At 43.5% G+C, this 13,846-nt stretch overlaps 1 protein-coding gene across 1 annotated transcript in view; it reads right to left on the bottom strand.

Moving 5' to 3' along the window:
* The window catches only part of KLHL18 (Kelch like family member 18), a 38,977-nt gene that overhangs the window by 1,121 nt on the left and 24,010 nt on the right, over positions 1 to 13,846 (bottom strand). Inside the window, exon 9 of the mRNA XM_084589775.1 lies at positions 5,276 to 5,387. Coding sequence (XP_084445901.1) covers positions 5,276 to 5,387 — 112 coding nt within the window. The remainder of the gene's footprint in view (positions 1 to 5,275; positions 5,388 to 13,846) is intronic.

The following is a 13,846-nucleotide window of genomic DNA, read 5'->3' as shown; positions in this document are numbered from 1 at the left end:
ATGTTACAACTTTAACTTGGTGTTGTGTTGGGTTTTATGGTGCAAAAGCAACTAAGGCCATCATATGCCAATCACAAGGTGTATTGTGTTTATTTTGTGAATAATGACTAAAAGACATTACAGCTTGTTTAGGAGCACTGCATACTTCAAGAAGCTGAAAACACAGGAGATATTGACAAGTATATCCTTCCGTAAGAGCATAGGCATGCGCAGGATTCTGCATTAGGGGGAGCGAAGTTTCACTGTAACGCTCCCCTCCCTTTAAGGCCCCTACAGCCAAAACACAGCGCGAAAATGAGGAATGGTTATAAAAAATTTATATTGATGCAATGGAATAGCAGCACACACAAAATATTCTGCGCTTAAGAAACAAATCAAGTGGCGCCATGAATGCAGAATTGAAAATTACTCAACGACGTCGACGCGCTTCTCGCAACACAACAAAAGGTGGCTTGAAACGCAGTAGCATGAGTCCTCGGCTGCCAGTACAGTAAAAAAAGAAAAGAAAACATGGCCATAATCCTCTACTTTTCAAACAATGGCACAGCCTCAAAGAGTGCCTGTGGGGGAAACTTGGTGTCTCCCCCTCTGCGCACGCCTATGCCTAGGAGCAAGGTGGTATGGAATGGGATTTGTTTGCTGTAGAACTGTGTACAGTATTTTTTCTTAGTTTCTCAATTTTTGTACATGAGAATAAGACGTAGTTTATAGTGATCTCATCTTCTTTCCTAAGAATGAAGTTGTGCGTCAGATGGGTATGTCCGATACGAAGGCGACATAAGGTTACTTTAAGGAAGCAGTCCTGATGGCTACATCATTTCCATTCCTCCCAAATTACTGGTTTTAAAATGGGCAGTTCATTATTCACTTTTTCATCACCATAATTTATTTTCACCTCAAATACCCCTGGGCAGGGCATTACATAAGGGGGAGCAAAAAACACAAACAGTAGGAACATTTGATATATGACAGAGAAGTCAAACGCAGATGTTGGAAAGACATTGCATAATGCAACAGTGAATAATTATAGATACACTGTGGCCATCACACTATATCAGGAGCAAAACGAGAACACTGTATTGCATATAAGGGCTTGACAACTTGCGAAAATGTTACAACCGCAATGTCAAAAGTGATGGGCACTATACACTGTAAGTCGAACTAAGGGCGAAGATAACATAGGAGCAGTTTTTTTAATTTAATCAAATCGCATTCAGATGCAATTTCCTCAGGCAGGCCATTCAACAGTTTAATGGCGGATGACAACGAGGATTTATGAAAAGCATTTGTGGAGCCATGTCAATGCTGTAGGCTTAGACTGTTCTAAAGAAAGCGCGATGTTCTATAGGAAGGGAGTACTAGAAGCGTGCAGTCAAGTGAGGAAATTGTAGTACAACTTGTGAAAAAGGCAGAGTTGGGCAATTGTACGATGAAAATACAGCGGCGGTATGTCAAGCAATAATTTAATGCCAGTAACATGGGTCCTCTGGTCATAAAATGATGTAATAGATCGGGCTGCATGACTTTAAACTTTCATTACTTTCACGGATGCTCTCATTCCGCTTGCATTTTCCCCATGAATTCCATGTCATTGTCTTTGCTACAGTCTGTAATCATGGAAATTGAATGACGTCGTCAAGTGGCATAGACATGATGAAAGCATGACTGGCAGAGGTATATTTTTTAACTGAAGGGTTACAGTGATTACAGTTTAAGGTGATCCACTTCTGCGGGGCACCAATGCACATGCAGTGTCTGCCTTGAGCGAGTTGCAAGCTTCACGGCGGCGCGCATGCCTGCAGCGTCGGCAGCAACCAGCGCGCGCACTGACGGCCGCACCCACTTAATTGGATTGCACAAGCGAGTGCACATGCACATGGGCAGCGCGTGCAAGCTGATCAATAGGAAGTTCGTGCTATGATAATAATGACTAACTTCCTATTATCGACACAAATGAAACATCGAGGGCGGCGAAGTTCGTGATTTGTAAAGCTGATTTTTTGCAAGTTGACTAATTTTTCGGACTGTTTGGTCGTTCGGACCATTGCCTGGGTCTGACCAAGTCCGAAAAAACAGTCGCTGACCGCATTACAATGCTATTTTTCCAGTAACTTGAAATTAAGTGATGTTGTGGTGATGGATTTTTGAAATTGATCTGTAAAATCGAACCGGAAATCAGTTTGGTGACTAAGTATTTTAGGCGATATACTGTCGGGGCCTGGACTGCTACAGACCTTAAGGCTGTCATATTAGTTTCGCTACGCCTTTAGATCTCATTGAGACCGGCTGCACATCAGGGAAATTGAAACAGATTGGAAAGGAATGTCGGAAGTGGGTTCATGAGTGTATACAGACGCAAATTATGAGTTCATGACTTCAACGCACTGGTTATATTGTACATGAGTGCCATCAGGATTGGTCAATATCATGTGTGGTAAAGATTGTTTTGAGGTTAATAAGGTCCAAACTTTTTGCAGTAAGAATAGCTACAAGGTTCTAGTGAAAAAACTTTCGCTTGGAGCGTTTGTGGGAAGGCACACAATCATGCATACAACATCACCGGCCCTCTGGCATGCCGCCTCGGCCTTTCCCCTCCTGGTTACGCCACAGCAGTGGCAGAGGAGAAGCGCGAGCCCTCTTGCTTAGGATTATGTGGGCAGCCTCCCTTCCCCCTTCCCTCTCATCTACGACAGACACCTCTGCAGCCGAGAGATGACGCCGTGACGCCAGAGCGCGCAGATGCTGCTACGAGGTGGTAGAAGAATATTGGGAGTTCGCAATAAACAGCTTGGCCCGCTAGCTGTGCCTCAGTACATCGTTCTTCCCTGCTACGGCTGTGGTCTGAGCAGGTGGCGTGGCTCTCCGCTCTGAGAGCAGAGGTGCAGCCTCGTAGAGAACCCTACATGCTTCAACAGGCCCATGTATTTACGCAGTACTTTGAAGTAGAAAGACCAATTCTGGAGAGTATTTGCTTATTTAGCTTCCCAAAAATTACGCCTTTTTTCTTCCGGTTAGTTTTCTCAATGAACTAAAGAACCAAGGCTTGCTGGCATCCTTTCGAATGCACACGAGGGGGACATACCTACCGATGAGAGACAGCAATTTGTGTTTGAATAAGGACCAATTTTGTTCAACTGTTCTATAACTAACTAGGGGACTAAAATGCTGAAAAAAGATGTCTAGTTCAGCATTTATCTTGTTAAGATTAGTTTTGCTGTAGTCTCTGATGTACTTGGTTTGAGACTGATGACTCTGTAACGTAATGGAAAGGTAGAATAAGAGAACATTAAGGCCACTTAGGCCTTTTATGCTTTACCCAGATTTAATTGACTCGGGATTAGAGACGAGGACCTAATCCAGAATGTTAGAACCACGGGTTGTCACAGTGACCATCTGAACTGAATGTCAAGACAAGGTCGAGGAAGTTTTTTGATAGGGTGGATTTGGCAATGAAATTTTCCCAGTCAAAACCGGGGAGATTCAAGTCGCCACATGATAAGTAATTCGCATGAAGGAAGCGGTAATGCAAGATTGATATGACCGAGTGAAGTTCATCAGTAAAAGAATTATCGCAGTCAGGTGCACGGTAGCAAAAAAAAAAAGATAAGCATATTAGTGTGTTTGCCGAAGTGAAATATGGAGGCAAAGAATTTTGTGATGGCAGGTAATCGCTATGTGCTGAAACATGAATTTGAGTTTCATAAATACTAAGATGCCTCCTCCTCTCCATCCTATGCAGTCATGGCTATGAATGGCATAATTGACAATATTGCTGAGAAGTTCGTGGTCTTCAATATCTAGGCTCAGCCATGATTGTTGTTATCGCAGTTAGTCGTTATCTTCAAGAAACATTTCCAGCGCTTCCCTTTTGCACATGTAACTGCAGATGATTGAGAGCATAACAGACATTACATTAGCAGTTGGTGCTTTGGACGAGCCATGGTTGGGTAGAGGTGGATGGGAAACCAAAAGAACATGTGCGCACTTTGGTGGCTATGACAGTGTTCAACGACTGAATCGGACTCAGCTTTGTAAATGAACTGTTTATTATCCAAGTGGAGCTTATCATATCGGATCTTAAACTTGAATTCATACTGAGGTGTGTGTAAGTAAAGCTTTCTCCTGCCTAGACGCACTCGTGCAGAGAAGCCTTCTTGAATAGAAAAAGGTGTGTCTTTCAGTTTGGTGCAGCTGCAAGGATTTTGGATTTACCTTTGAATTGTAGAAATTTTAATATAACAGGCCGATTCTTGGATGTCTAAAAGCAGCGCAACCTGTGTGCTCTTCCAATGTTGTTGCCATTTCAGTCTCGGTTTTCTTTGTATGAAGTTGATGGCATCCATTTGAAGTACCTTTATCAGTTTTAGCATTTTGGGCAGCTGCAGTACATGCATGAACTCTCTCATTGCTGCTGATCCCTACGTAGCTTGGTGTCCGGCAGAACTTGATTTCATTGTTAGTAAGTTATATTGAATTTTATGACGTCAAAAGCGACCATGGCTACGATGTGCAATAAACTAGGTTAGAATGTGATGTTACGAGCGGAACTGTCGGACACCTACTGTTGAAATTCCACTTTACAGAAATTTCATGGGTTCGTTTGTGGCTTTTAACCCTTGAGGTTGCTCTTCGGTGGCGTGACAAATAGCGCAAGAACACCTGCAGCTCATACACGTTTTACTATATTCTCTCTTGACAAAGTTTAGACTTTGGGATTATAGTTAGAACTTTAGGATTATACGATGGCTTTGCGCAGTCCCCTGAAAGTTGTATAATCGAGGTTCTACAGCATTTCTTTATTACACTTTTGGATTTTTATTCGATGGACATCACTGACATTTTGATCACCGAGTCTTTCCAGCATTTCGTTTTTTGTGAGAAGAAAGTCTTGTTCCGAAATAATGCCTCTGACTGTGTTCAGTGATCGGAGGGCACTGATGGTGACTGAAATGTTTCCAAATTCCAAAAGTCACCATGTCTGGAAGCTTTGAATACTGAGCATTGTGCAAAATGCTTATCTGCCTAGACTCAGTATGCATTAGAGAAGTAAGAATTCCTATATATGCAATTAATCAAATGCCATCTGTTGTGCATTTTCTCATGCCATGCAGCATGGGAAGTCTTGCTGCGATGCCTACACTACATGGGCAGTAACTCCTTTTATCAGGAGACTGCCTTTTAGGGCTCTGTGTTAAGATGGAAACTTTAAAGGCATAAAAATGATTAAAACAAAGCATGCAGTAGTAGAAGGTTTTAAGCAAGGTCAAACACTCACTGATCCAAATATTGAAAGCCCATCATGGCCACCTAGTGCATAAATGTGTCCATCAAAAGCAACAACTCCAGCTGCACTGCGATGCTTGGACATACTTGTTACCATGGTCCACCTGTCAAACATCAATAATCATAATTACACATCAGACACTTTCATAAAAATAAAATCCACAAAGAACATTTTGATAACAAATACTCACTATACGACAAAAAATAAGCCAGCCATAAACTTATGCCATGAAAAATGCAAACTTATTAGCTTCAAAGTTAGCTGATGCCAGTAACAGTGGCAGAAATTAACTGTCAAAAACCTAACACCTACAGGAACAAATAAACTTTCAGAAAAACTGCTTTCCACTACCCTGCACAAGTACAGTCTTTGTCAAAAGTGTAGAGCCCAGGGGGTATGCTTCTGAGTCACTTCGTTCGGCTTGTAATGCATCGCCAGTGTTCCAAATTTTTTGGTAGTAAGAAGATTTTTTGTCCTACCCTCTACAATGGGAAAGACCTCCACTAGTGCTAAATCAGCGCCACTACACTGCTGAGAAGCGGACCCCCCGGGCTCTACACTCTACAATAGCCTCGACTTCAAAGCTGAAACATCTAGCAACAGCACTTCAGTTGTATGGCAACTCGATCAATTGCGGTTTGCCCAAACCAGTTCGGTAATAAATGTGCTGCTACGAAGGAACGCACGGCACCGGGTTCCTCGTCCTCACTATCGGAGGACTCCAGAAATTCCTTAAAAAAGACTTTGATGATGTTATCATCCATGACCTCACGAGGCACGAAAATAGATGCACCGTGAGAACTTATAGCTTGCGGCGCACGAGAATTGGCGAGCAGACGACAAGGCTCGATTGAAAAATGCCACACCAATGATATGTGGCGCAGCTGACACGCTGCACCTGAACCATAAAACTGGAACTGCACCTTGCCAGCACCTGACTGGCACCAACGGAACTTTTTCCGAATTTGTGCCGAGAACCAGTTCTGAATCAAACGAATCTAATACACTTGCAGACACTTGCATCGAGGACTTTCAAGTCCTCAATGGGAATGTCTCTGCTTTTGAATGTTTTCCACAGTCTCCTAATGCTTTCTTTTCAGCGCCCTCTTCAATCAGGGAACAAAAAAAAAAATTGCACGAAGCCAAGTTGGGGTTGTAAGGAAGATGGCAAACCACAGGGGTGTTGATCTGGGCCAGGAAGTCAGTAACAATGAAGGACATGTGGCTGGGGGCATTGTCATGGTGGAGCTTGACCGTGTTTTTGGTGTCAGCACGATTGGTGTTTCAAAGCACCTTTAGGTAAAAGGCTGAGTTAATGGTTTCTCCCTGCGGTACAAACTCAAAATGGACGATTCCTCGGGTGTCAAAGAAGACAATGAGAATCGTTTTGATGCGAGGCTTACTCATGTGCACCTTCTTGGGGAGGGGGGATGATTTTGTGTGTTTGTGTGCCACTCGCTGCTGCTCTGCCTTTTTGATTCTGGGTTGTACTCGAACATTCAGGATTGGTCTCAGGTTACGACAGAGTTCAGAAGGTCCGGCTCATTTTCAATCAAATTCAACAATCAACAATTCTTGAGAGCGCAATACTTGAAGTTCTTTCTGATTATCCATCAAAACTTTCGGCACAAGCTTCATGCAGACCTTAATCATATTTGCAGATCCTTGGTCACTATCCTATGTACCGCAAATGTGGACATGTGTAGGGTGTCAGCAGTTTGCTGGATGCTCAATCGATAGTCAGAACACAAAACTTTGCGCACACGATCCATGTTTTCTTCGGTTCTGGCCGTTGTTGGCTGTCCAGAACAAGGTTCGTCGGAGACCTACTCCTGGCCCTCGTTGAACACCTTAAGCCAGCTCCCAACTGTGACCTTGAAATGCATCCTTAAAGGCTTCGCACCTGGAATGTTTCGGTTGCATTCTTTCCGACCTTCACGTAAAACTTGATAGTGTATCGCTGTTCAAGCGAACGCTCCATCGCGCCTTGTTATCCGCTTACACTGCTCGGAGTAAACTGGCAACTAGCCGTGTTGGCAGAGCAGAACCCTCGTCACATTTCCAGACCGCATTTATTGCGCTGCCATGAATAGTCGCGTCATAACAAAATTATGTGCATTACTGTCATAACGGGCCCTGTATATCAATAAAACACACCACATTTGTGCCGCAAATTTCTGGTGCTGTCTAGCAGTGCCACACTTCTTCAATAGCACAAGTACATGACTGCTTCTCATCGAAGCCTGTAGTATCTTTACCACAAATAAAAGAAAGCAGAACTACCCGTGAGGAAAATGGGAGACCACTTGCTGTGCCATCGGATCAAGTTTACCCAGCACAAGAAATCTGGAGATGGTTAGTTATGAAATATTGAGGCAATGCACTAAAAAACTTGCATTTAATTTGTTGGTCGTTACATAATGAAAGTGCTTTATTAGAAAGGATGGCTTGTTGGCCTCAAAGTTCAGGTCAGGGAATGCACAAAACCCATCACCGAACAGAGCACGTCGCCACTGGTCAGCAAATTTAGAGCACTCCCAAAGACAGGGCACAATAGCTACTGTGGTTGCTGTATTGTAGCTAGGCAGGGCAACTGGTTTATATGGGAGGTACTGTAAAAATCTGCATATAATAAGAGTTTTTTTTTCGAATTTTATTATGTAAGATTTCCACCTCGTATTTATGTGGATACAAACACATTTTCACCTACATTCGCAGCTCCAACCTCATTATTAATCAGCGTCAGGCTTCCAGCAGTGGCATTGGCTGACTGTTTCGACAGTTTCGGTTTTACCATGCTGACTGCGCGATCGTCGTGACCACGGTGCCCGCGACGCACACACGACCAGGAAGAGGTCGATCACCCCCTCGCACGGTGTAGGTATAGCGAAAGGATCACTCAACACGTTGCATGGGTTTCTCACGGCCTCTCTAGCAATGTGGCCACGCCTGAGCTTGAAGCGGCCTACTCGCTTTAGAACAACTGGAGGACCACGTAGCTTCCGCGATTGCCTGGGCGAATGTGAGCAGCTGTTCTCCTCACGGTGCGTGAAATTTTCCGTTTAAGCATATCGCACGATGCGAGAAGGGGAGTGAGCAGCACCAGCACATGAAGATTCATTGCAATATTCGAGGCTTGTGGCAGGACAGCGTCAGACGTGAAAGCACGGAGTGCATACACCTTGCGGGGCAACCACAAAATGTTGTGCAAATAAATATTTTGGTGATCTTTCCTCGCTCGCATCATACGCGGACGACTTTCTTTCCGTTTTCGTATTACATGCGGGCTTTTTTACGGTAATCGCACAACAGTTCTTCTTCTTTTTTTTTTTTTTTTTTTTGCGTAGTAGTAGTAGCAATTCAATGTAGGCATGTCACCACACAAGTACATATCAATGAATCCTGTTTCATGCACAAATCCAAGTTAGGTTGATACCACCTTTTCTTTGACATCAGACATTCAGACTCTCATTTTGTTGCCTTCTTTGCATGATGAAAGTGCGCACGCAGTTTCAGAACAAAGCTTACTTAACAATCCAAACATGTAACAGACAGCCTCCGGGATGCCTTGAGCATCGCATGACTTGTATTTGTGAAAATGGGCTGTGGCGGTCATACCTGGATTTCTGTTTTAGCTTTTTCTATCCTATAAGAGCTTTATTTTCAGTACAAGTGGTGTTTTCATGATCAGGAGCAATTAGTCTATTGGTACAAGCCAATTTCATTTTTCTCTTCAGTTTCCTTTCAAGATGAACTTCAAGGGACCAAAAAGTATGATCACCTTATTACAAGTTAACCCTAAAAAAAGTGCCCTTGAATAGATATCTGAACATGCTAGATGAACATATTACGTGAAAACTGTTTAAAACAGCCTTACAGAGAGAGGATAATTGCAACAAAGCACTATAGTCAGCGTCTGATTTTTCCTAGGGACACTGAAAATGTTCGAAAAATCAAATTTTACAAGAAAAGATCACTTTACATAAACGTATAATTGCCACTATGGTGGAGGAAGGGGTCAGTAACCCAGTCTAATGCCTGGCAGTCCCACCATCAGCACCTTGTGGGCGAAAGCGCATGCTGGCTCAGACGAAGTCGAGACGTGAAAGCAAACTTCCCACTGCGAGCTGAGCCTCCGCGTTTTGAGGAGGATGCTTCACCGCATATGAAGCATCCGTGAAACTTGGCGGGGCCATATGTGCAGCTATTGCTTCGCACTGAGTTAAGGGCCCCATTTTTCTAGCTTAAAATTTGCTTTATATGATCACATTTTCAACCCCCCTTAAACCTGAATTAATCCTGGATTAATGAAGTTCCACAATACATGTTATATGAAGGCTTAGCTATTGGCAGTGGTGTCACGGTGAATGCAAATAAATTCCGAAAAATCAGCAACCAGTCACGATGCATCTGAAATTTCGGGAACTCATATACATTAGTTGTATGGAGCATGTTGTGGTGCTGCGAAAATGCGAAAAAGTCTGAATAATCAAGCATGTTAAAAAAACCAGGTGTCTAAATTTCGGCCGTCGACTGTATGCACAAAACGAGCTAAAGGCTGAGAGCATGAAACCTCAAATTATTCTACTTGAAGATGGCATCTGTCTAGTTTTCTTCTTTCATTTCATTTGTTTCATTCTAATCCACAGTGGCTGCTATTTGTAGGCATTTTTTTGTGGTCGATCCTGCTCCGCCGCTTCGAAAGCACTTGGTAGGGTAGCCATACATCTTTCTCTTATCACACACCTCCTCAGCGAAACTGTTACCCATTCTAAAACAGGAGAGCATGCGCCTGGCCATAAAGTGTCTTGCGACATTGTGTGGACATGGTGTCGCGAGAGGCAACGCGCCGGCATGTGACGTACGCATGCTACCGTGATCTGACCATGTCAGGTCTCCACCAGTGCAGGCACAATGTTGCCTCGCTACTTCTGCACTGCAAATAGAGCTTCTCCACTCCCCCCCCCCCCTTTTTTTGTAGAGGCAATTATATATATATATATATATATAATATACAGGGTGTTTTATCTAAGATTATACCTATATTTTAAAAATAAGAAAATTAAGTTTTAGTGTCGATTATTCTTTTAGCTGTTGTATTAAGAGTAGAGAAAAATCAGGAGCCTTAAAGGGTACTAATTAGCTTAATAATTAACTAAGATTACCTAATTAACTTTTTATTTATACCAGCTAGGAGCTGCTTTCAAATTGCAACAGTGAGCTACCGGTGCGAGAATGCCAACTAGTATTTTAAATGACAAGAAATGTGCATTTCTTAAGGACTGCACAGCTGGCAATTCTGGCCACTTTCGAAGCATGAAAACGAAACCTAGCAGTCGAGGCGCGCACTTATGCACGCCCATGGGTGACGCAGCCGTGACGTCACCGAGAGAAACCAGCCGCCTGGAGGCGGCCGCTGCCGCCCGCGAAAAACGCGCCTGGAGCTGCGTCATGGTCTGGTAGGATCTTGAGATACCACCAACGCATTGCGGGCGAAGCTTGTCATGGTGCGGGCGTAGTGCTGATGGCATGGGCAAATCAGCCCTCCCTCTTGACTACAAGCTTTGCCTTCCAGAGGGTGAAATAAAAATAAAAGCAGTACATGCACAGATATCGCACCACTTGATGTTTCGAATTTTCTTTTTTTACTCGGTAACGAGTTGCACTTTTGACCTTTCAATTCTGCTCTTTCGCGCATGTTTTTGGATGCGTCTTCTGTTGTCGCCACAACATCAATTGCAGAATGGCTTCGGCAGTGCAGTGCAACTTTTCGACCGCTGAAAAGGTAGACATTGTTATTGCCTGCATCACTGCAAATGAAAACAGCAAGTTGGCAGCACAGAAGTACAAGGCCAAGCATCCAGATTCTTGTGTGCCTGCGCAACCAGCTTTCAAGACCATCTTCAACCGATTCCGTACGACTGGATCTGTGCAGCCTCAAAGAAGGAAGCGGAAAGCACCAGCAGCCAAATCACATGAGACGGCTGTGATGTCGTACATCGCTGCGAAGCCAGAAGCCAGCGTGCGAGAAATTGCCCAAGCGACCGGTGCCAGTATTTCCACTGTTTGGCAGCTGCTGTCAGCGCACAAATACCATCCTTATCATATGTGTCTGCATCAGGAATTGATGGCGAATGACTACCAAAAAAGGCTGGACTTTTGCAACTGGTGTCTAACCCAATGTGATCAGAACCCTCACTTCTTTCAGAATATCTTGTGGACTGACAAGGCCCAATTCAGCCGGAACGGGGTGATCAATGTGCATAATGCCCACTACTGGTCCCAGACGAACCCACATTGGGTGTGCCGACATCACCATCAGGTTCGGTGGTCGGCAAATGTATGGTGCGGTATTTTCCGAGGTCGCATTGTTGGGCCTTATTTTATTGATGGGAATCTTACTGGCAAGGGTTATGTTGCTGAGATTTTAAATAACTGTGTCTCTACTTTTGTTTGCGAGTTGCCACTAAATGCTCTTAGGTCAATGTGGTTTCAGCATGATGGAGCACCTCCACATTCGGCGACACAGGCTGTGCAGTTTCTGAACAGCTCTTTCCCCGAACAGTGGATTAGGCACGGCGGACCAATTGCGTGGCCACCGCGTTCACCAGACTTGACCCCACTCAATTTTTTTTTGTGGGGTTACTTAAAGAGCAGGGTGTATGAAACCGAACCGGCGAGCCTTGACGACCTAAAACAAAGGATCAAAACGTCACTAGAAAATGTTCCTCAAGCAATGATCATGCGAGCGGTGAATTCCGTGAAAGATCGCTTGATGACATGTATTGCAGTGCAAGGAAGTCAGTTGGAACACATACTCTGAGGAATGATATGCACTGTTTCTGAGTGACTGTTTCTGTGTGGTCGGCCTTGAGATACATAACTTAGCAATAAACGTTCTTTCAAAACCTCTCTGCGTTTACTGTTCCGATACTTATATTCATTTGTCATCTAAACTGAGTGGCATATTAAGAGGAAATTTGTGCGCAGTGATCAAAAGGCTCCACTCTAACTCTTGTCAAATACAAACAGCAACTAATTTCACCGCGAAGAAAAAATAACCACAGTATCCTAGAACTCGAAGGAAAAGTCTTGTTCTTGAATGTGTTTCCAGAAAGAATTGAGATCCTGTCCGAAATATTGGGCACTAGAGCTGGAACAAACTTCTCAGTGAGCTACAAACAGCAGTTCATGCAACGCAAACCAAAAGGAAGTAAAGACTCTATGCCAACAAGTAAAATACCCCGACGGCAGCCTTCGATTAAGCACAGTCAGACAGCCGATGAATCGCGGCTGTGACAGGATGACGCAGCGCCAGACGAGTATTTCACGAGCAGCAGCAGCCGCCTTCAGACGGCTTGATTCGCCTGGCGAAGTCACGACTGCATCACTCGTGGGCACGTACAATTCCGCGCTTCGTCTGCTAGGTTTCGTTTTCGTGCGTCAAAAGTGGCCAGAATTGCCAGTGCTGCAGTCCTTAAGAAATGCACGTTTCTTGTCGTTTGGCATTCTCACACCGGTAGCTCACTATTGCAATTTGAAAGTAGCTTCTAGCTGGTATAAAGAAAAAGTTAATTAGTTATTCTTAGTTAATTATTAAGCTAATTAGTACGCTTTAGTGCTCCAGATTTTTCTCTACTCTTAATACAACAGCTAAAAAAAGAATCGACAATAAATCTTAATTTTCCTATTTTTAAAAAATAGGTAAAATCTTAAATGAAACACCCTGCATATATATTTTTTCCCTAGACAATGCCACGTAGACGCCCCGCGAGTGCTGGCGCAGAGTCGCCATGGTTCACTGCCGCTGCGAAAGTTAATATCAAGGAAACTGCACAACACAGTGTTCAGTTTTTTTTTTTGTTTTTTTTTTTACATCAAGTCCTACGCGGAACCAAGCAACCAAATGGTCTCACACTGTTGTCACATATTTGTTGCGGGCCTTTTCCCCAAATATTTCTCCCCAGATGCGCTGAGAACCAAGCCGGGAGAAACCATGTACCCAGTAACCATTGGAAAACTCTTGGCACCCGGCTACACTGGAGATTAAATACCCCCCTCCCCCGAATACAAGGCAGATGTTCAACCACAAGTCCACCACTACAAGCGAAACAAGTGAAACAGTTAGTCATGGAATTAGTTTTTTTTTTTTTACACTAAATTCTATAGAAAACCAAATGACCTAACAATGTTCCCCTTATCCAAGAATTCATATTAACGGGAGTCTACTTGTATGGTTTTACATGTCTCTTTTAAGCAAGAGACATGTATATCTTCTCTGTAATATCATGAAGCAAGCATTCCACATTTTTGTGTACAAATGATGATATGGTGTGCGCTTCATTACTGTCCCTCTCATGTGTTTAAAGGCAATACCAACCTTTGATTTATGCATCAATGCATGCTGTACTTCCTTCCTGAACCACACATCGATGTCAGTAGACTCACTGAAATAAGATTCCAATATAGTAGCACTTTGACGACATGTTACATATGTTGTCAATCTTGGTATGGCATGTCCTAATGTTCTCAGTCTAAACGCATTGTGTACAAGTCACAGGA

This window comes from Amblyomma maculatum, chromosome 1, assembly GCF_055883805.1.
Source record: "Amblyomma maculatum isolate TAMU_Amacu chromosome 1, ASM5588380v1, whole genome shotgun sequence".
Lineage (NCBI taxonomy): Eukaryota > Metazoa > Arthropoda > Arachnida > Ixodida > Ixodidae > Amblyomma > Amblyomma maculatum.
Note: the sequence above shows the minus strand (reverse complement) of the source record. Positions and strands in the feature narration are given on the sequence as shown.